The sequence below is a fragment of the Macaca fascicularis genome, chromosome 2 (assembly GCF_037993035.2).
Source record: "Macaca fascicularis isolate 582-1 chromosome 2, T2T-MFA8v1.1".
In the NCBI taxonomy this organism is placed as follows: Eukaryota; Metazoa; Chordata; class Mammalia; order Primates; family Cercopithecidae; genus Macaca; species Macaca fascicularis.
The window spans coordinates 169,677,606-169,702,299 of record NC_088376.1 but is presented as its reverse complement, the minus strand read 5'-3'; the positions used below and the strand labels follow the sequence as shown (position 1 = coordinate 169,702,299).

Here is a 24,694-nt window from a genome sequence, read left to right as displayed (position 1 = left end):
CTAGAGGAAAATATTTATGATGGGAAATGCTACAGCAATATTGTCCAATATGGCAGCTTCTTGTCATATGTGGCTATTCAAAGTTAAGTTAATTAAAATTAAATAAAATTTAAAATTTTAATTTCTCAGTCACACAAGCCACATCAGGTGCTCACTAGCCCCATGCGGCCAGTGGCCACCATTCTGGATGGAGCAGATACAGAACATTTTCATCAACCCAGAAAATTCTATTAGACAAGGCTATCCTAAAAGAGAACTGAATGCTGATGAAGGGCCCTACGTATCACCCATTTTCATCTGCATATTCTGTTTAACTGAATAATTCTTTATATGTGAGTATTCCAAACAATGCTTGAAAAATATAATAAAACATCACCAATTCAAATACCTATTCACAAGCATCTCTGTCTGCACATTATAAAATAAGTGGGCAGTTATTTCAAATGAATACTTGCTGAAGATACTAACAAAATGTTGTCTATAGCAATCCTTGACAAACTTGCTTTAACAAGCATTTAGTAAGTTTGTGATCAGAGTAAAAATATTTATTGTAACTGTTTCTTACAAATAATTTTAAGCTATTTTATGATCACCAATGAAAAATATTTACAACATCTAAGCAAAGATCATTAGACAAGCCTATTAACAACATGCAAACATTTGAACAACTAACTAATTTAAAGAATAAAAGTCTAGGCTGAACAGAAATCAGAACTGAAATCGTATTTCCCGAATCTTGCCAGAGATAATAATACCTTCTAGCCCTCTGAAGAGTAAATACTGAATCATACACTGATAGAGCTGTAGGGAGCATTAAAGATAAAGAAATATCTTCTCATTTCATAGATGGAAAAACTTAGGTCTAAAAAAGGTAAACCATCTGAGCCTCATGCCTCACAGCTAGTCAAGAATAAATGGGCCAAAATGCCAGCACTTCTGACTCTCAGCCTGGCACTGTCACCACTGCACCACACTGATCTGACAAATGCTACATCTGCATTACAAATAACAAAACAGAATTTTTAATAGCAAGGATTTGTCATTTTATTTTACCCCTTGGGCTTCTTCATGTCCTTTACTGGAAACATACATCAAAGTGCAGAAAATTGCACAAAATTCGTATGTCCCAATAACAATTAACAGTTATTTTTCTGTTCCCCTATGTAAAAATATAAAAAAAATTTTAAAAGAAATAAAAATTCAGGCTAATCAGACCTAAATAATATTTTTCAAAAAACTTCAGAAGAGAGTTTAAGATACTGGTTCTTTTTTTGACCAAAGAACTCTTTGAAAATGAAGTAAAAACAATAGCTCCAGAAAAAATGTACATGGGGACAAATAAATCTAATTTTCCCAACAATGAAGTAGTTCATGGGACTTCTGAAGACCATTCATGAACCCTAAGTTAAGAATCTTTGAGCTAAGAATTAATAATACATTCTTAACCTGTTTACTCTACCTGTGAGATGCAAAAGTAACTCTAAAGCTATTTTTAATTGTCCATTAACTTTTATTATAAAATTCCCTCAACTGAGCTGAAAACTTTTGATGAGAAAGAGGTGAATATGATGACAAGATGTCACTTACACGACCCTTAAAGTCATAGTTCTCACCTTTCCTTAGTCTAACTTTCATTACTCTTTGGAGTATAATCTCCTGCTTCTAACTCTTTCATATGCTCATGGATCATTGGGACAAAAGGGATTCCCCTTATTCTGCATCTTAATGCTAAGGACTCTGATCTTTTGATCTGAGTTTAATACTTACAATGTTTAATAAAATAGACATGCAATAAAATTAATTAAATGTCACACATGACCACAGGTATCCTACACATAGCATGAAAAGTCTTCCTTCAGCTTAAAGGCTATGTGTGGTAATCAAATGTCTTTTTCAATTCTGTTTTTCATGTAATGGTAAACGTAATACATTGTACAAATGGAACATAAAAAACAACTTTCATGTAACTTTAGAAGAAAACTTACCGTCCTGAAGAGGAGAGAATTTTAAGTTGCTCTTCTGCCTGGGTGGTGTTAACAACACAGCTGGCTCAAAAATATGTGCTGGAAAATTCTTGGCCAGAGTCATGTTATCTGGAGGGTCTGGCACCTGAGACAGTTTAACAGGCAACTCTTCCTGTGGGAATTCAACCACCTCTTCCTCTCTGAACATCAATGGCACTGAGACATTGGCATTTATAGCTGGACCCTCTGAAGAAGATGAAAGGATATTAGCACAATAGGAACAAAAAGAAACTATGGGCACATTTCAGGTATTTATTCTTTTTTCTTTTGTTTTTTTTTGTTTGTTTGTTTGTTTGTTTTTTGTTTTTTGAGACGGAGTCTTGCTCTGTTGCCCAGGCTGTGGAGTGCAATGGTGCGATCCTGGCTCACTGCAAGCTCCGCCTCCCGGGTTCACACCATTCTCCTGCCTCAGCCTCCCGAGTAGCTGGGACTACAGGTGCCTGCCACCACACCCGGCTAATTTTTTGTATTTTGTTTAGTAGAGACGGGGTTTCACCGTGTTAGCCACGATGGTCTGGATCTCCTGAGCTCATGACCCGCCCGCCTCGGCCTCCCAAAGTGTTGGGATTACAGGTGTGAGCCACTGTGCCCGGCCCAGGTATTTATTCTTAAATGCATCTCAATAGAGTGCAAAATTCACATGAATCAACATGGTTCCTGGAGCCTTCACTTTCTAGGCTGTATCCTCCTCTGCCAATCATTCATGGGCAGGCTCCTGGTGAGCTAGTACTGAGAAGAAGTTACTATTTTTGAGAGAGTCATTGGGGCCTCAAAGCCATGAAAAGCGAGCCACTTAGGGACTCCTAAAAAATCCTATGTGGCACTCTAGAGTTTATCTTTTTCTTTTTTTCTGTTTTTTCAGACTGGATCTCACTCTGTCACCCAGGCTGAAGTGCAATGGAGCAATCTTGGCTCACTGCAGCCTCGACCTCCCAGGCTCCAGTGATCTTCCCGCCTCAGCCTCCCGAGTAGCTGGGACTATAGGCATGTACCACCACACCCAGCTAATTTTTTGTATTCATTGTAGAGATGGGGTTCACCATGTTGCCTAGGCTGGTAGAAGTTTTCATTATTTGTTATGGATAGCTTTTTAATGGTCATAACAAGTAATAAAATGGCTAAAATGGGGCACATTAATGCACTGACCTCCATATACAAGGCTCATTACAAAACAAGGAACTTCACAGGTCATGCATTATCACAACATAGTCACATTCCATATTATTTTAAAAGAGTTACAAGAGCTGAGACTCAGGAAGATATTACATAAATCTTTGGTCTCACCAACATAAATCTTTCTGACTTTTTCCACAGGCAATAAGAAGAATTAACAATAATTCTACAATACACTTCCTCCCAGCCCTTCTCACCTATAGGATAATCAAAAGTTTTCTCAGTAGTGAAGCTTAACTCAGATAACAGTAAAGCACTAACATATTCCTTTACTGAGATATTAATAGCAAGACTTGCCGGGTGTGGTGGCTCACGCTTGTAATCCCAACACTTTGGGAGACCAAGGCAGGCGGATCATGAAGTCAGGAGTTCGAGATCAGCCTGGCCAACATGGTGAAACCCCGTCTCTACTAAAAACACAAAAATTAGCTGGGCATGGTGGCACGCACCTATAATCCCAGCTACTCAGGAGGCTGAGGCAGGAGAATCGCTTGAAACTGGAAGGCGGAGGTTGCAGTGAGCTGAGATGGCGCCACTACACTCCAGCCCGGGTGACAGAGTGAAACTCCATCTCAAAAAAAAAAAAAAAAAAAAAATAGCAAGACTCTACCAGAAGACAAAGATCTGCCCTAGCCATTGAGTTTACTTCACGCAAGTTAAATTTTGGTCAGTCACTTCTTAGAATCCATCCTAAGAAAACGGTTTTAAATACATAAAACACTTTTCTTACAGATACTCATCAAAGTCTTACTTAAAAGTAAAACACATGAAAAAACAGAAATGTCCAATTCAGCCTATAGCACATGATAGCACATGAGATGAAGAAAGAATTTCAAAACAACACTACCACACATGAACAAAAGTTATGTATTTCTAAAATTCAGTATTTTTCTCTTTCCAAAATCATCTCTTCTGAATCTAGAGCACTGTGATTAAAAGTGCTAGCACTCTCATTGATCTAGGTGTCTGGTTCTGCTACTTTCTACCTATGTGCCTTTGCTAAGTTACCAACCCTCTCTGAGTCTCAGTTTCCTCTAAGGATAACACTAATGGGGATAACAATAACACCTACCTCATCAGACTATTATGACATGAATTGAAATTATGCATGTAAGACTTAACAAGTATCTGGCATAGAGCAAGCATCCAATATTAGCTGGAAAAGTAGTGGCAATTGTAGTAGTAACAATACTGTACATGCATAAACAGTCAATAAGTCTATATAAGTTTAGAGATTTAAGGTTTGGTTTGTTATCTAAGGCCATTAAGTAATTGAATGACAGTCCGAGATAATAAGAACACACTCACCTGAACTGTCCATATTTCTTCTACCTGTGGCTCCCCTTTCTGATGCCTGAATTTCTTGTCTGTTATTTATCACAGGACAGTTCTTAATAGCATGTGTGAGTGATATAAGTTGCTCGTCTGTTGTGACCATGTACTGCTGAAGTCTTGCCTGGAGAGGAAAACATATGAAATAATATTATTAGCATATCAAACATCAAACGACCACCTAGAAAGCAAACCACACAAAGGATATGTGTGTGTTTACGTATGTATAACATCATCATTTTAAATACTTCAGGAATTTGAGACTTTCATTCAAATGAAAGAAATGCTATTTATAATTATAAATATTCTAATAGTTCCATGATAGGGGAATGGTTAAGTAAATCATGAAATGGTAATTAATAAATATCCTGCTATAACAATAAGAATGAACCTTTCTACAGGGCTTTCCATTTACAAAACCTCTTCAGGATGTTTCAACTGACTCTTAAGCTACCCCCAAGAGACACAGATACATGAGGTGGAGGAAACAATGAATATTACCCAGGCATTTAAACTGATAAACATGAACAGCACAAAATTCTGTATGTAATTAATACAAATATTAATTACAACTTGATTTTTATATATGAGAATGAGACAGAACATTTTATATATGTATATAGATATTCTCATATTTGTCTATATGTGTGTGTGTATATATACATATTTTTAATATTACATAAAGGTTTTTTTTTTATTTAAAAGATCACCCACAAAATACCATACCCATAGATTTACTTTCTGGCACAGAGCTGAATGTGTTAAGCGTTTGGAATTCCATTCTTACATGTAAAAGTCAAACAGATTGCCCAGAAGGTTAGATGAATTTGTTTGTTCTTTATATTTTCTACAGGGATGATATAAGTAGGTCATCTAAAAACATCAGGTTTGATCACTACCACATAATGCTCATCTTTGTTATGTATTAGTGTTACGCAAATGGTTCTTGGAAGTAGAGAAGATTACAGGTAGAAGGAAGAAAAAGAGAGTTCTGTAAATTGCTGACACCCTGTAATAATGACAAAGAAAACCCAAGGATGGCAGCTAGTAACAAACTTCTATCTAATATATATCTCATGTATGCTTAGAGAGATACAGACATTTGATAAAAGTCAGCTGCAGCCAGACATCAGAAATATTATTAATAGTACTGCTCAATGAAGTATAGTAAACATTTTTATACCACCAGTCCAAATTTTTTCCCAAATTTCATACTCATATATCCAGTGGCCTACTCAACACTTCCATCTAGAATTCAAACAGACTTCTCAAACTTAAAACATATAAAGCCAAATTCCTCCTAAAGCCTTCTTTACCTTATAAATGGCAACTGCATCATTTTAATTATTCAGCCCAAAACTTTGGAATTATCCTTGATTCTTTTCCAATATCCTCTACTTGACTCCATATCCAATAAATTAGCAGACTACATTGGTCAGCCTTCAAAATATATTCATAACTTGATCACTTTTCACACCCTCTCCCACTTCCACCCTAGAACAACTTGCCATGTCTCACCTGAACTATTCCAATAACTCCTCATGTAATATTCTGCTTTTGTGTTTGGCCACCTACTCTAGTCCCATACTGTTCCCAAACTGTATGCTGAGGCACCTCAGGGTACTAAAGTGAACTTACAGGGGCACCAAGGGAAAATTTAAATCTTCAAGGGAAATAGTGATGCTTGCCATCTATCAGACACTGGTGAACTATTAGCTCAGGACAGTTCACAGTTTCAATGTCAGATTGCATTACATTCCTTTTGATGATGTCAAATCTTCTCATGGCTGGGCTTTCAGCAGTTGCTAGGTTAAAAAGAAAAAAAAAAAAAAAAACAAGTTCTGGAGGAAAATCAGTGTGGAACAGGAAATAAGAATGATTGTGTCCCAACTGATTCCAAGCATTGAGAAGTGGTACAGTGCTCAAAAGGTATATATAACCCATTAGTAAATCATTGTAGTTACTTAAGAAAAAGTAATACTTTTCCTCAAACAGCCCCTCTGTTGTTAGGATATAGTTGTTTGGACTTAACAAGTAGAACTGTTTTTGGCCTAGGGGTGTTATAAGACACTAAGGGCACTGCAACCCAAGAAAGGGCACTAATCTCTCATCTAGTTTAAACATAGCCCAGAGTGATCTTCTTAAACCCAAGACAAATCACATCTCTTCTCTTTAGTGGTTTCCCATCTCACTTAGCATAAAAGCCCATGTCTTTAATCAGCATGCAAGGCCCTATGTGATTGGGCTTACCTGATCTTATCTCCTACCTCTCTCTTCCCCATACTCTACTCTTGCCCCACTGATCTCCTTGATGACTCTAAGTTCACCAGTCACACTCCCACCGTAAGACCTTCGCACTTCCTTTTCCTTTGCCCAGACTGCTCTTCTCTCAACTACCCACATGCTCACTCCTCACCTCTTCTAGGTCTTGGCTCAAATGTCACTTCCTCAGACAGGAATGGCCCATCTCATTTGTAACTGCATCCTACCCCATCCTGTGCATTTCCTATGCCTTTACGTGCTTTATTTTTCTTTGAAGTACATATCACCATCTAACTTACTATACTTCAACTTTCTGTTTTTAGGATTTATTTAGAATGTAAGCTCCATGAGGGTAAAGTTTTCTATATTTTGTTCACTATTCTATTTCCTGTACCTAGAACAGTACCAGGCCCACAGTGGGTATTCAACAAAGATTTGTTAAGTAAATCAGTACATTTTAAAACTGCACATCTTCCCAGGATAATTAAAAACATATGTTCTACAAAAATATGTATATGAATGTTCATAGCAGCATTATTCATACCAGACAAAATGTAAAAATAACCCAAATGTTCATTAACTAATGAAGGGATAAATAAAATATGGTATATCCATACAATGGAATATTATTGGGCAATACAAAGGAATGAAGTACTGATACATGCTAAACATAAATTAACCTTAAACATTATGCTAAGTGAAAGAAGAGCACATATTACATTATTCAATTTCTATGTAATATCTGTATTAGGCAAATTCACAAAAAGAGAGACTGAAGAGTGACTTCTAAAGGGTACAGGATTTCTCTCTGGAGTGAGGAAAATATTCTGGATTTAGATAATGGTGCTGGCATACAACTTCAAATATACTAAAAACACTGAATGGTACATTTTAAAAGGGTGGACTTAATGGCATGTGAACTATATTATCAAATTTGTATGTGGTTTGGGTTTTTTGTTGTTGTTTTGTTTTTTTAGAGACAGGGTCTCACTCTGTCACCTAGGGTGGAGTGTAATGGCAAAATCGTAGCTCACTGCAGCCTCAAATTCTTAGGCTCAAGTGATCCTCCTGACTCAGCCTCCCAAGCGGTTAGAACTACAGGGATACGCCACCATGCCCAGCAAATATTTTTATTTTTTGTAAAGACAGGTCTCACTCTGTTACCCAGGCTGATCTCAAACTCCTGGCCTGAAGTGATCTGCCCACCTTGAAAAATGTTGGGATCAAAGGTGTGAGCCACTGTGCCTAACCCTATATTATCAATTTAAAAAAGTATACATCTCATCATCTAATGTCCATTAACACAAACACAATTTCTCCATCACTTGTCTAGTCTCTTCTGGCTGATAAATAAAAGTAATAATAACTACCATATGAGAACAAAAAGGACGAATAAAGTAAGACTGTGTACACTCAAGAAGCACACAGTCTCAGTGACAAGTACACATGTAAGTATAAAACAATTTGATGAACGCAATAATACCAATATCCAGACAGTATCAGAAGTACACAAAGAAGCAAGGTGCAGTGGCTCATGCCTGTAATCCCAGCACTTTCAAGGGCCAAGGTGGGCGAATCGCTTGAGCCCCAGAGTTCAAGCCCAGCCTGGGAAATATGGTGAAACCCCATCTCTACAAAACATAAAAAGTTAGCTAGGTATGGTGGTATGTACCTGTAGTCCCAGTGACTTGGGAGGCTAAGGTGGAAGCATCACTTGAGCCCAGGAGGTCCAGGCTGCAATGAACTCATGCCACTGCACTCCAGTCTGGGTAACAGAGTGAGACACCATCTCAAAAAAAAAAAAAAAAAAAAAAAAGTGCACAAAGGAAGAATGCTCAATGCAGCATGGAAGCAATAGGTTTTCCACAAGAGAACTGTGTAAGTCTTTTAAAAAAGAAAAGGAGCCATTAGTCAAGCAGCAAAGAGGACTTTATGTAACAAATATGAAGATACTGTGAATAACTGTAAATGGCATCTGATGTGATTGCAAAAGGACTCCTCAAAGGCCATCTTCTGCTGCTTTGAAATTAAAAGTGGCTATCATAACACTCATTTCACATTTTGGATTAACTACTGTAACACTGGTAGTTATAATTTAAATGCAGACTCTGTCTTCCCACTAAATAGTAAGTCTCTTAAAGACAGGGAGACAGTCCATATGCTACCTCCAAGCTTCTACTATAGTACCTCCATTTAATAAATGTTCAATAATACCTATCACTGATGATAATAATGACTGATAAGTAATCACATCAACACAGTTAAACCAAAAGCAACTCTAAGAGAATCCAGTACGTGTTTAAAGATGTTTTATACCACTGAACACACAAAGTTGGGATCTCATCTGAGTACCTGTGTAGTAGCATTTTCTTCTCTAAGACGAAGAATTTCAGCTGTCAGAGCATCAATGAGCTCTCGATGATCACCTAATACTTGTTCCAGTTGTTGCCTTGTCTCTACTTCTTTACGTAGCTGGATCTCACTCTGCAAAAAGATATCAAATAAACTTCCACCAATAGCCTCACATGTTGAAAACTAAAAGTTTGCACTCAAAGCTGGCAAAGAAGATATTTACAAAGAAGCATATATTATGTGACAGTAATGACAAAGATTTTTATTAAACGGTTTATTATATTTAATTAAAGAAAATGTGCTGCTTTATCCTCTTTCCTTCCTTAAATAGAATAAAATGAACAAAATGTTATATAAAATTAAGTCACTATATTTTTTGTAGAAAGAAAGTAGAGGGATATACATATACATATTGTTTGAATATACACTGACCATCTCTAGAAAGATACACTGGTATCTGGTAATAATAGTTGGCTAGAAGTAAGCAAACATGCTAGCTGGAAGTTAGTGATGAGAGTTAGTACAATCTGCTGTATCTCTGAATTTCATAACGTGACTATATCGCCAATTCAAAAATTAAACTTGTTAAAATATAATTTAAAATAAATGACAACTTTAAATGGTTTAACTTTGTAAAGCAAGTGATTAACTTAAAAGTACATGCTTCTGGCCAGTCGCGGTGGCTCACGCCTGTAATCCCAGCACCTTGGTAGGCCAAGGCGGGCAGATCACGAGGTCAAGAGATCGAGACCATCCTGGCCAACATGGTGAAACCCCGTCTCTACTAAAAATACAAAAATTAACTGGGCATAGTGGCGTACGCCTGTAGTCCCAGATACTCAGGAGGCTGAGGCAGGAGAATCTCTTGAACCTGGGAGGCAGAGGTTGCAGCAAGCCAAGATCGTGCCACTGCACTCCAGCCTGGCAACAGAGCAACACTCTATCTCAAAAAAAAAAAAAAAAGTACATGCTTCTAAGCCTGCAATACTTTCCAAGAGCCAAAAGTATACTGCTGAAGATTCCTGAGTTAAGGGTGAAAGAATGTTAAGGTTTTAATAGGTCTGACAATACAACGAATCTTTAATTAAAAAGTTAATTTTAGGGTCAGGTGTGGAGGCTCACGCCTGTAATACCAACACCTTGGGAGGCCAAGATGGGCAGATTGCTTTCAGCTCAGGAGTTTGAGACCAGTCTGGGCAACATAGTGACACTCTGTCTCTACAAAAAAATACAAAAATTGACTAGGTGTGGTGGCATGCACCTGTGGTCCCAGCTACTTGGGAGACTGAGGCTGGAAAACCACTTAAACCCGGGAGGTGGAGGTTGCAGTGAGCCAAGATCATGCCACTACTGCACTCCAGCCTGGGCAACAGAGTGAGACCCTGTCTCAAAAAAAAAAACAAAAAAAAAAAACAGCAATTCAATTTTAGGAAGACAGCTATAGAGACACTGAAACATCTGTATTAAGTTGGCAAATCTATCTTATTAAATAATAAAGTTTTCTTAAACATTTTTGTCATATTTGTATAACAGGCTTAAGTACGTAACAGTTTAAATAGATTTTCAAAGATGAAACACATAGCTAACTCTAATTCTGTGACATTCTGTGGATGATTACTTGAAATCAAATTAAACAAACAATTCTTCGTTGTTTTTTTTTTTGAGAGTCTCGCTCTGCTGCCCAGGCTGGAGTACAGTGGCGTGATCTCGGCTCACAGAAACCTCTGCCCCCCAGGTGAAAGTAATTCTCCTGCCTCAGCCTCCCCAGAAGCTGGGATTACAGGCACCCGCCACCATGCCCGGCTAATTTTTGTATTTTTAGTACAGACAGGGTTTCACCATATTGAGGCCAGGCTGGTCTTAAACTCCTGACCGCAGGCAATCCACCCACCTCGGCCTCCCAAAGGGCTGGGATTATAGGCATGAGCCACCGTGCCCAGCTAAACAAATAATTCTTGCTTATTTTATAAATTATTTTTACAACAATAAAACATCTCCCACTTAGACACTGAAGCCGTACATGAGTTTCCAGACATAAAGGGAACATGAAGAATTCTCCCACATATCAAGTCTACCACTTATAGGCAATGCCACTCTCCAAACTGAACGTGGGAGTAGGAAGCAGAGAATAGCAATAGAATGCAGACACAGTTAACAGTTCTATTTAATCTACAACTGTCAAACGGTAATATTTAATATTAGCACAAGATATAATTATATAAATGGCAGATTTACCCTACTAATTATATTGCTAAAGCTCTTATTAAAATTAAAATCACTTATCTGAGCATGTATCAACTAATGACAGAAAAGATTTAAGGGATAAGCCTTTACTGCAGATAATCTAAAATTGAGGTATTTTAAACAAAGCTATTCAAATTTGACTGTACTTTATTTGGAGGTTGCAATAAATGGAGAGGAAAAAAAACTCATGCATTTCTGTCTGAAGAGAAGACTCTAATAACCTAATGTTCTTACCTCTTTAAGGTACCGAACCAGGCGACAGAGGGAGCTCACCAATGACAAAGTGAAGCCTGTAAGACCCTGACTGCTCTGCAGTCCCTTGACCTCGCGACCTGTCCACCGCTCATATTCTTCCATTTCGTGTTCCACTTCATGTATCATGTGTTTGAGGACGTCCAGGTTGGAATTAGTCCTATTTGGTAAGTCTGCAGAAGTTGTGCTACCTGATAACATGTTTTTCTTCGGCTTGGAAAGAGCATGCAAATTCGGTTTTCTTTTCACTAATAATGAGAGAAGTCATTCTATTTTAAGACCAGGAAAAATTATGACCAGAAAACTACTAGAAAAACTTTTGACTATCGTTCACAATTTATAAAAGGCTTTCATAGATGATATCACTATTTCTCTCATAAAAATTAAACAGTTTAAACCAGATTTACACTAGCTATAATGAATGCACTAGAACCACCGTTCCAGAGTTACATGTGGTAGGAGACATTTCTTAGCTACCATTCAACAAACTCTTAGTTGGAACCATGTGGATGAGATTAAGGGGAAAAAACACTGACTAAGAGATTAAGACAGCTGTATCAAGTTACATGTTTAATAATTCATCGTTGTAAATTAAGGGACTGAACCTTTATTTAACAGCTGTTTTTGCTTCCTTGAGTTCAGCACGTGTCCCACAACATAGCTTGAGTCTAGAGTCTCAGTAGATTCTTCAGGCTGAAGCCTGGTTTGGAGTCTCTTGACAGCACTGGTAGCATTCAGAGCAGCTAAAAGGAAGAACATTTCCAGAAGTATCTCAAGTGAACAAACTTCTTAAGAAAGTATTTCAATTGACAGATCCATCAGTATTTTAGTCAATTAGGCTAAGGCAGTCAAAACTCTAACATTCCTTTACAAATCACTGCATTCAAGAATGAACCTAATAAAGCAGGCAACTAGAAATAATGCAAAAGGGAAACAAACCTCTTTGTTCCCCTGATGAAAGAGCAGGTGATGGTGTTCCTGGAGGAGTTACTTGTGACTGGGTTGCTATTTTCTGCTGAATATCAGTCCACAACTTACTAATTAACTCAGAATTCTCTTCCGTCAGTTGCTGGAGAAACCTATAAATTACAGAACAATAAGCTACATTAGAATTATAATATAAATTAACATAATCTAAATATAAATTAAATGACAGCAGGCATTTAATTTATATTATCTATATTATAAATTAATTTAATTGTAATTTCTTTTATATAATTATAAATTTAATTTTATATATAAATATGCATATAGATTTAATTATAATTTAATTATAACTTATAATTTAATTATATAATCAATTATAGTTATATAATATAGTTATATAACTAATTATATATCATTATATAAATGTTATATAATTATATAATTTAATTTATAATTTAATTATATAAATTGATTATATAATTTAATTATATTTTATTATATAAATTAAATTATATTTATATTATTTAAATTATATTATTTAATTTATATGTGTATTATACTAATTTATATAAAAATAGGTGCCATCATTTAAACTGTCCAAATAGTTACATGTTTGATTTGAAGGAGCTTTTAGTAATTCATAGTCAAAGAAAAAACACTATTCACTTTAACTGATAAGACAGGTAGATAGCAAAAATGCCTATCACCTCAGTGTTAGAAAGAATCATTCCACCTGCCTCCCAGTTTCCTACCTACCTCGGTCCCTAACATAGGCATGTTTGCCCTCTCTGCAGTTTTGTGGTATGGCTCCATCCTCCTCTCTCTTTCTCTAGAGTAAAGTAATTAAGCATATATGGCTCAGCTCCTTTTGGTTTCTCTGTCCTACAAAGGAGCCTGTCCACAGAGCAGCCAGTCTCTGCCCATCAATGAAGAAAACTGACCACAGCATACTCTGTCCCTGTGTGTCAGGGAGAGGCTAGATAGAGTGAGAAGAGGCGCTGCAGTTTAGGGGTTAGTAATTACAAGTACATTGGTTACAGAGCTAAGCATTATGCTATAAACACTTTTATCACTGATAAGGTTGATATTTTAAGTTTCAACTGTCTGATTCACTTGTTTATTTCTCAGAATGCTGAAGGTACCACCTATCTTCTTCTGGAGGCTTAGTATAAAAGCAAGAACAAAGAGATAAATGGGGGGAAAAGCTTTAAGCAAAAGGAACCAGGACTTGATGTTTTGAGAAGTTTTCAGCCTGTCCAAATTGCAAGAGATTAGTAAAGTCGCTGTTAGGAAAGCATACTCTGGAGAGAAGGGCAAGAGTGTGGCTGAATAACCTTTTGCTAGTTCTGACTAAAGCATGTGATTCATGGGTCCTCCCAATGATCTCAGAAGAAGCTAACAATAAAGATGGGATTATCCAGGAAAGATCTGTCTATGGAATAGATGACCATGACATACACAAGAACAAGATCTTTTGAGAATGTTATACCAACAGAAATACTGCTAGCTTGAATTGAAAGACACAAAGGCAGGATGAAATGAAGGACGGGTGCTAGACTCCAAAAAGTCTACAGACTACCTTTCTCAGCCTCTGGTAACTATCATTCTACTCTCTATCTTCGTAAGTTCAATAGTTTTAATTTTTAGCTCCCACAAGTAAGTAAGAACATGTGGCCATAGCTGCAGATCCACAGGCACAGAGGCCAAAGCCAGAGCCACAGGTACAGGGCAGAGCCATGGATCCAGAAGGGTAAAGATTCAAGTCACAGATCATTAGTCCTAATAGTATTTGCCCTGCTGAATTTCAAAGTTGCTTGGAACTGCTGATATCTTTCTTCCTTGATTTTCCCTCGTAAAATGGAAATGTCTATAACTTTCATCCTATGTCTGTCCCATCATGGTATTTTGAAAGCAGACCACTTGTTTTCTAGTTTCATAGGACCACAAATGGAGAATTTTGCACCAGGATGGATTCTATCCAGTCCTCCCATAACTGATTTAGATGATGAGATTTGGGACTTTTGAGCTAATGATATTTAGATGAGATTTTGAACTTGAAATGAAGCTGAAAATTGAAGGATATTGGGATGGATCTTTGGGGACCACTGGAAGGACCATGGTAGGCTAAACAATAATGCCTGAAGATATTCCATGTCCGAAACCTTGGAACCTGTCACTATTACCTTATATGGCAAAAAAGGGGTGGGCGAAGCCTCTTCAGTTACAATTTAGAATCTTGAGATGGGGAGATTATCTTGGGTAGACCCTAAATGCAATCACGTATATTCTTTTTTTTTTAATTTTTTCTTATTTCATGTATATTCTTATAAGAGACAGAGGAAGATCTTTGACACCCACACAGAGGAGATAATGTGAAGACAGAGGCAGAGATTGGGGTGCTGCAGCCACAATTTCAGAAGCTGGAAGAAGCAAGGAGCAAATTCTCTTCCAGAGCAGCTTCTCCTCTGGAGGGAGTGTGGCCCTACTGATATCTTGACGCTGGCCTAGTGAAACTGATTTTGGATTTATGGCCCCCAGAACTGGAAAGAAATCAATTTCTGTTGTTTTAAGCCACCAAACTTGTGGGATATTTAATATACTTAATTGTAGCTATAAGACAAAAACAAAAATGGGATACACATGGAAGCATAGTATGTAAATACATCATGTTCTGTCGAAGCAAAATATACAACTAAAAATGGGGAGAAGGATAGAGAGAAAATAATGGAAAGAATAGGAACATAGAAAAACTCACTTATTGTACAAGCAATAGGTAGAAATTAAAACAAAAAAAAATTTTAACTGACATACCTGACAATGGTATGTAAAAAAAAAAACAAGATTAAAGGCTCTATAAAAGGTATATATATAAAGGTAACCACCAGAACAAAATTACAAACTTCCTAAATACCAAAAGAAATTTTTTAAAAGAACAGAGAAGAAATATCACATAGAAAATGTAATTGTAGTACAATAAACAGTACTATAAAATAATGTGATGAAGTTAACATCAAACATACCAGTAAGTGTTATAAGCTTACTTCAATTAAAAGAATATTTTCAAATTGTCTAACAAGTCAAGACTGAAGTCTACATTGTATACAAGAGACATACTTAATACAAAATAATTCCAGAAGGCTAAATACATTAAAGATCTAAAATACAGAAAGCTAAATGTAAAAAGCCAAGATAAGCCAGGAAATTGGAAACAAGAAAAAAGTAGAAGTTTCATTCCTGATGTTAGACGAAGTAGAAAAGAAGTCAAAAGGTATTAAATGTGACAAAGCATACTTTATAATGCTAAAAGTTAAAAATCACAATGAAGATACAACACTTATGTTCCAAAACACATGTACCAAAAAACACAATAATCACTTTTATAAGAAAGGAAGTATTTAACACCAAACAATTAAATATACTTAAACATAAAATGCAAAGAGAAATAGAAACATACTAGTAGTAGGAGACTTTAATACACCATTCTCAGAAGAAAATAGTGGCAAAAATAAGTAAGGATACAAAAGTATTAAACAACATAAGCAATGAGGTAGATCTATGGATATACCTTTAGAACTTTATACCTTGTTAGAGTATATACCTTCTTCTCAGGCACATACATGGAACATTTGTAAAAATTTGATCATATATTAGGTCACAAAGAAAACATCATTAAGTTCCACAGGTGGAAATATTACAAATCACACTCTGAATGTAATGTAATAAAATTAGAAAAACAAAGAGACTCTGGAAATTTTTTTTAAATCTTCTATTAGACAATTCTTAAGTAAACATGAAAATATAAACTGAAATTACCTCATTCCTAAAGTAACAAAACACTACATACCAGAATGTATGGTACACATTTATAGTAGTGATCAGAGTAGACTTCAGAGCCCTAAACATGTTTATCAATTAAAAATAAAAGAATGAAAATTAATGTATTAAATTCTCAACTAGGGTTACTAGAAAAACAAAGTAAACCAAAAAAATGCATAAGGAAGGAAATAAAGATAAAAGCAAAAATTGATGAGGAAGAAATCAGAAAACTAGACCTCTAACTAGTAAGTTAAAAATGTTAGTTCTTTGAAAAATTCATTAAATAGGCAAACCACTAAATAACCTAATTTTAAGAAAGAGAACAAACCAAAATAAATGATTGAGGAGAACAAGTAAGCACTGAAACAAACTTTTTTTTAGAAGTATAGAGATTATTGGTACATCTCTATAGAAATACACTGATTAACCTACATGAAATGGAAAATTTCCTAAGAAAATATAACTTATAAAAATTGGCTTGAGAAGAAATAGAAGCTTAAATAAACAAGCAAAGTTATTATGGCACTTCACCACAAAAAAAAAAAAAAAAAAAAAAAAAAAGCACCATGCACATGCACAAATAGTTTCAAGGCAGGAAAGCTATCAGCCTCAAAAAATAGATAGTCTCAGTACTATATAAATTATTCCAGGACTTAAAAAATTAGAAAAATCTTCCAGATGGTTCTTATGAAATCAAGTATCGCATTGTTATCTCAATCTGATAAAGGTTGCAGACACAAAAAACTACAGAGAATATCATTTATGAATTTTAACACAAGAATACTAAATAAAATATTAACAAACAAACTCCAATACTCCATTAATGAAAATAACACATTATGGCCACATAGAATTTATTGCAGAAATGCAATGACAGTGCAATATTAGGAAACTCATAACATAATGCACCATATTAAGAGACATAAGCAGAAAACTCATATGATTATACATACTGAAAGTCTGATAAAATTAACTTATTACTGATTAAAATAAAACAATCAAGAAAACAAGAATTGATTGGTATTTCCTTAGCACTGTTTTAAAAAAAAAAATGTATCTGAGTATGGTGGTTGCACGCCTGTAGTCCCGCTACTAGAGGCTGAAGTAGGCTGAGCTGAGAGACTGAGGTGAAAGGATCACCTGAGCTGTGATCATGCCACTGCACTATGGCCAGGGTGACAGAGTGGGACCCTGTCTCAAAAAAGACTAAAAATAACAATGATTTAAAAAATTTAAAGAAAGAAAGAAAAAAGACCTCAGTACTAAAGCCAGTACCTTACTTAAAAGGAAACAATAAAAGCATTTTCATACAATCAGAAACAAGGCAAGGATTCCCACTATCTCCATTATTATAGAACACTGTCCTATAACTAATAAAATATACAAAAGAAACCAATTAGAGGTGAAAGACTTAGAAAACAAGGAAAACAATGTCTATTTGCAGATGAGATGACAGTCAACCTAGAAACCCCTAGAAAATCAGTGCTAAAACTAATTCAACCAAGATTCAATAAAGTAGCAGAATATCAAGGCAACACACGGATATCAGTAGCTTTCATAAAAACAAAGAATAACTAGTTTGGAGGTATAATGGAAGACAAAATTCCACTTAAAAGAAGAACAAAAGCCCCAAAATACTTAGGAATAAACTCAATAAGAAATAAGCAAAATCTATATGAGAGAAATGTTAAGACACGGGTGAAAAAAAGTAGACTTTTTTCCCCTAGTTGTTTATTATTATTATTATTATTATTATACTTTAAGTTCTGGGCTATATGTGCAGAACGTGCAGTTTTGTTACATAGGTATATACATCCCATAGTGGTTTGCTGCACCCATCAACCTGTCACGTACATTTATTTCTCCTAACGCTATCCCTCCCCTAGCCTCCAACCCTCCAACAGGCCCCGGTGTGTGATGTTCCCCTCCCTGTGTCCATGTGTTCTCATTGTTCAACTCCCACTTATGAGTGAGAACACGCAGTGTTTGGTTTTCTGTTCTTATGTTAGTTTGCTGAGAATGATGGTTTCCAGCTTCATCCATGTCCCTGCAAAGGACATGAACTCATCTTTTTTATGGCTGCCATGGTATGTACGTGCCACATTTTCTTTATCCAGTCTATCATTGATGGACATATGGGTTGGTTCCAAGTCTTTGCTATTGTGAATAGTGATGTATTAAACATATGTGTGCATGTTTCTGTATAGCAGAATGATTTATAATCCTTTGGGTATATACCCAGTAATGGGATTGCTGGGTCAAATGGTATTTCTGGTTCTAGATCCTTGAGGAATTGCCACACTGTCTTCCACAATGGTTGAACTAATTTACACTCCCACCAACAGTGTAAAAGCGTTCCTACTTCTCCACATCCTCTCTAGCATCTGTTATTTCCTGACTTTTTAATGATTGCCATTCTAACTGGCATGAAATAGTATCTCATTGTGGTTTTGATTTGCATTTCTCTGATGACCAGTGATGATGAGCTTTTTTTCATGTTTGTTGGTCACATAAATGTCTTCTTTTGAGAAGTGTCTGTTCATATCCTCCACCCATTTTTTGATGGGGTTGTTTTTTTCTTGTAAATATGTTCAAGTTCCTTGTAAATTCTGGATATTAGACCTTTGTCAGATGGGTAGATTGCAAAAATTTTCTCCCTCTCTGTAGGTTGCCTGTTCACTCTGATGATAGTTTCTTTTGCTGTGCAGAAGCTCTTTAGTTTAATCAGACACCCTTTGTCAATGTTGGCTTTTGTTGCCATTGCTTTTGGTGTTTTAGACATGAAGCCTTTGCGCATGCCTATGTCCTGAATGGTATTGCCTAGGTTTTCTTCTAGGGTTTTTAGGGTTTTAGGTCTTACGTTTGACTCTTTTAATTCATCTTGAGTTAATTTTTGTATAAGATGGAAGGAAGAAGTCCAGTTTCAGTTTTCTGCATATGGCTGGCCAGTTTTCCCAACACCATTTATTAAATAGGGAATCCTTTCCCTATTGCTTGTTTGTCTCGGGTTGGTCAAAGGTCAGATGGTTGTAGATGTGTGGTATTATTTCTGAGGCCTCTGTTCTGCTCCATTGGTCTATATATGTGTTTTGGTACCAGTACCATGTTGTTTTGGTTACTGTAGCCTTGTAGTTTGAAGTCAGGTAGCATGATACCTCCAGCTTTGTTCTTTTTGCTTAGGATTGTCTTGGCTATGCGGGCTCTTTTTTGGCTCCATATGAAGTTTAAAGTAGTTTTTTCCTAATTCTGTGAAGAAAGTCAATGGTAGCTTGATGGGGATAGCATTAAATCTATAAATTACTTTGGGCAGTATGGCGATTTTCAAGATATTGATTATTCCTATCCATGGGCATGGAATGTTTTTCCATTTGTTTGTTTCCTCTCGTATTTCCTTGAGTAGTGGTTTGTAGTTCTCCTTGAAGAGGTCCTTCTTATCCCTTGTAAGTTGTATTCCTAGGTATTTTATTCTCTTAGTAGCAATTGTGAATGGGAGTCCACTCATGATTTGGCTGTTTGTTATTGGTGTATAGGAATGCTTGTGATTTTTGCACATTGATTTTGTATCCTGAGACTTTGCTAAAGTGGCTTATCAGCTTGAAGATTTTGGGCTGAGACGATAGGGTTTTCTAAATATACAATCATGTCATCTGCAAACAGAGACAATTTGACTTCCTCTTTTCCTATTTGAATGCCCTTTATTTCTTTCTCTTGCCTGACTGTCCTGGCCAGAACTTCCAATACTACATTGAATAGGAGTGGTGAGAGAGGGCATCCTTGCCTTTTGCCTTGCCCATCCAGTATTCTATTGGCTGTGGGTTTGTCAAAAATAGCTCTTATTATTTTGAGATATGTTCCACTGATACCTAGTTTATTGAGAGTTTTTAGCATGAAGAGGTTTTGAATTTTGTCAAAGGCCTTTTCTGCATCTATTGAGATAATCATGTGGTTTTTGTCTTTGGTTCTGTTTACATGCTGGATTACATTTATTGATTTGCATATGTTGAACCAGCCTTGCATCCCAGGGATGAAGCCTACTTGATTGTGGTGGATAAGCTTTTTGATGTGCTGCTGGATTCCATTTGCCAGTATTTTTTTGAGACTTTTTGCATTGATGTTCATCAGGGATATTGGCCTGAAACTTTCTTTTTTTGTTGTGTCTCTGCCATGCTTTGGTATCAGGATGATGCTGGCCTCATTTTAATGAGTTAGGGAGGATTCTCTCTTTTTCTATTGTTTGGAATAGTTTCAGAAGGAGTGGTACCAGCTTCTCTTTGTACCTCTGTAGAATTCGGCTGTGAATCCACCCGGTCCTGGACTTTTTTTGGGTGGTAGGCTATTAATTACTGCCTCAATTTCAGAACTTGTTATTGGTCTATTCAGGGATTCGACTTCTTCCTGGTTTAGACTTGGGAGGGTGTATGTGTCCAGGAATTTATCCATTTCTTCTAGATTTTCTAGTTTATTTGCATAGAGTTGTTTAGAGTATTCTATGATGGTAGTTTGTATTTCTGTGGGATCAGTGGTGACATCCCCTTTATCATTTTTTGTTGTATATATTTGATTCTTCTCTCTTTTCTTCTTTATTAGTCTGGCTACCGGTCTATTTTGTTGATCTTTTCAAAAAACCAGCTGCTGGATTCATTGATTTTTTTGAAGGGCTTTTCGTGTCTCTATCTCCTTCAGTTCTGCTCTGATCTTAGTTATTTCTCGTCTTCTGCTAACTTTTGAACTGGTTTGCTCTTGCTTCTGTAGTTCTTTTAATTGTGATGTTAGGGTGTCGATTTTCGATCTTTCCTGCTTTCTCTTGTGGGCATTTAGTGCTATAAATTTCCCTCTACACACTGCTTTAAATGTGTCCCAGAGATTCTAGTATGATGTGTCTTTGTTCTCACTGATTTCAAAGAACATCTTTAGTTCTGCCTTCATTTAGTTATGTACCCAGTAGTCATTCGGGAGCAGGTTGTTCAGTTTCCATGTGGTTGTGCAGTTTTGAGTGAGTTTCTTAATCCTGATTTCTAATTTGATTGCACTGTGGTCTGAGAGACTGTTTGTTATGATTTCCGTTTTTGCATTTGCTGAGGAGTGTTTTACTTCCAATTATGTGGTCAATTTCAGAATAAATGCAATGAAGTAAGAGAACAATGTATATTCTGTTGATTTGGGGTGGAGAGTTCTGTAGATGTCTATTAAGTCTGCTTGGTCCAGAGTTGAGTTCAAGTCCTGAATATCCTTGTTAATTTTCTGTCTCATTGATCTGTCTAATATTGACCATGAGGTGTTAAAGTCTCCCCTATCCAAGGGAAGCCATGAGGGACTGAGCCTAAGGAACCTTGCACTCTGGCCCACATACTGCACTTTTCCCATGGTCTTCCAAGAGATTCCCTCCAATGCCCACCCCAGCAGGGTCCTGGGTTTCAAGCACAAAACTGGGGGGTCATTTGGGCAGACACCGAACTAGCTGCAGGAGTGTCTTTTGTTTTTTTTTTTTTTTCCATACCCCAGTGCCGCCTAGAATGCCAGCGAGACAGAACTGTTCAGTCCCCTGGAAAGGGGGCTGAAGCCAGGGACACAAGTGGTCTGGCTCCAAGAGATTCCCTCCAATGCCCACCCCAGCAGGGTCCTGGGTTTCAAGCACAAAACTGGGGGGCCATTTGGGCAGACACCGAACTAGCTGCAGGAGTGTTTTGTTTTGTTTTGTTTCCATACCCCAGTGGTGCCTAGAATGCCAGCGAGACAGAACTATTCACTCCCCTGGAAAGGGGGCTGAAGCCAGGGAGCCAAGTGGTCTGGCTCAGCGGATCCCACCCCCATGGAGCCCAGCAAACTAAGATCCACTGGCTTGAAATTCTCGCTGCCAGCACAGCAGCAATCTGAGATCGACTTGGGAGGCTCGAGCTTGGTGGGGGAAGGGGAGTCCACCATTGCTGAGGCTTGAGTAGGTGGTTTTACACTCATAGTGTAAACAAAGCCACCAGGAAGTTCAAACTGGGTGGAGCCCACTGCAGCTCAGCAAGGCCGCTGCGGCCAGACTGCCAGATTTCTCCTCAATGGGCAGGACATGTCTGAAAAAAAGGCAGCAGCCCCAGTCAAGGACTTATAAATAAAACCCCCATCTCCCTGGGACAGAGCACCTGGGGGAAGGGGCAGCTGTGGGCACAGCTTCATCAGACTTAAATGTCTATGCCTGACGGCTCTGAAGAAAGCAGCGGACCTTTTAACAAACGGAAAAATACACTATGTTCTTGGATAGCAAAATTCAATGTCATAAAGATGCCAGTTCTCTCTAGTTAATGTAATAAAACATGGAATACTATGCAGCCATAAAAAGGAATGAAATCATGTCTTTTGCAGGGACATGGATGGAGCTGGATGCCATTATCCTCAGCAAACTAATGCAGGAACAGAAAGACAAAAACACCACATGTCCCGCTTTTAAGTGGGAGCCGAACAATGCAGTCTCTAATAAAAATACAAAGTTAGCCAGGCCTGGTGGCGCATGCCTGTAATCCAGTTACTTGGGAGGTTGAGGCAGGAGAATCACTTGAACCTGGGATGCGGAGGTTGCAGTGAGTCAAGATGGTGACACCGCACTCCAGCCTGGGCAACAGAATGAGACTCCATCTCAAAAAATGAAAAATAAAATAAAATACTGAAAATAACCTAAATTACCATATATACGAGAATGGTCAAATAAACTACGGTACATTCACACAATTTAGTACCATGCAACTGTTTCATTTTATTATAAAAATGAAGAAAAAATATCTCTGTAAACTTATAAACAGCTATCGGGAGATTTCCAGGATATATTATTAAGTGGTAAAAGTAAATATAGATGGATATGTTAATTACCCCAACCTGATCACTATACATTATATGTATAAAAACATCTATGTACCCCATGAATATGCACATTTATTGTCAATTAAAATAAAGTAAAATAAAAGCAAATATAGTATGTTACCTTTTATATAAGAAAGAAGAGAAAATAAGGATATATACATATATATATATCTGCTTACATTTATAAAAAGAAACACAGAAAGAATAAATTTAAAAACTAAGGAAACTGATTACCTACAAGGGTAAGTGTAGACGGGAACTAGTTAGAAGGCATAGGGGATGGTGACACTACCCTAAAAACAGCTTTTTGTATAATTTTGTCAAAAAGAGAGGTAAAAACCTAAAATTGAATACAAATAGAAACAAATGAACCTAATTATATTTCAAATGAATACAATAACCTTTTAGAAATCTGCAAACAATCTTCAATTCTACTTAGCAGGTTTATTTTTGCATTAGTATGGGCACAGCAATTCCAAAACTACTTTCTATGTATTGCAGGATTGAATATGAATAAATCTACTTGTGTAATGTTTGGAGACATGCTGCTCAGTGTTAAAGAAGAGTGATACAAATATGGAATAAGAAAGGACCAAGATAAAACCAATAGTGTTAAATTGGACTTGGAAGTATCACTGTAAATTCATGATTTATAGCTAAATAGACAGAAAACTAGATACTAATGTAGATATGTTCATATACATATGACTATAGGTATATATATGTATGTGTGCATATATATGTATCTGTTGGTCTAAAAACAATAACTGCCAAGTACAATAAACACATCTAATACTTAGAGCTTGGTTTCTAAACACACTTCTTTAATAAAATGAGTTAAGGATTCTTGAAGAAATAGTTGATTCCGGAGAAGAGAAAGTATGATAAGAGCTATGTTGTGCCAGAAATTAAATGTTAAAGAAGATACGTTAAAAGGACACCGGAATTATTTGAAGAAGCTCCCAAGTATGTGACAAATAAACATCAAAATAAATAAAAGAAAAAACAGTATAATCCATTGAAGGAATATGGCAGACATCACTGTAACCAAACAATGAAAGTTAACAGCACCAATAATTAAACCAAGGTATCACCGCCTCTTGATATTCCATACTGAGGACTTAGCATCACTTTAGGGGTATTCCTGCTCAAAATGCATAAGTAAGCTGAGTCTAATAACGAAGAAATTATAAGACAAAGTCAAGTTAGAGGGAATTCTGTAAAATAACTGCCCTGTACTTCTTCAAAACTATAAAAATGTCATAAAAGGCAAAGAAACACTAAGATTAGATTTTAGAAGATTCCAGGTTTTTTTTTAAATGAAAAGACATGAAAACTAAATATAATAAGTGATTACGATTAGTTCTTTAATCATCCAAAAAAACAAAATAAATATTATTGGGACAACTGGAGAAATCGAAATAAGGTCTATGGATTAGATAATAGTGTTAAATCAATGTAATTTCCTG

At 36.6% G+C, this 24,694-nt stretch overlaps 1 protein-coding gene across 5 annotated transcripts in view; it reads right to left on the bottom strand.

The window, feature by feature from the left end:
• The window catches only part of SPICE1 (spindle and centriole associated protein 1), a 66,125-nt gene that overhangs the window by 15,929 nt on the left and 25,502 nt on the right, over positions 1-24,694 (bottom strand). For 4 of the 5 annotated variants that reach the window (XM_005548127.5, XM_005548128.5, XM_005548125.5 and 1 more), the window contains exons 8-13: positions 12,579-12,718; positions 12,245-12,382; positions 11,622-11,887; positions 9,144-9,275; positions 4,506-4,653; positions 1,986-2,210 (exon numbers count right to left, since the gene is read on the bottom strand). In XM_005548127.5, coding sequence (XP_005548184.3) covers positions 1,986-2,210; positions 4,506-4,653; positions 9,144-9,275; positions 11,622-11,887; positions 12,245-12,382; positions 12,579-12,718 — 1,049 coding nt within the window. Of the gene's footprint in view, positions 1-1,985; positions 2,211-4,505; positions 4,654-6,167; positions 6,335-9,143; positions 9,276-11,621; positions 11,888-12,244; positions 12,383-12,578; positions 12,719-24,694 lie in introns of all 5 variants that reach the window. The other variant, XR_012431703.1, reaches the window with a different exon arrangement.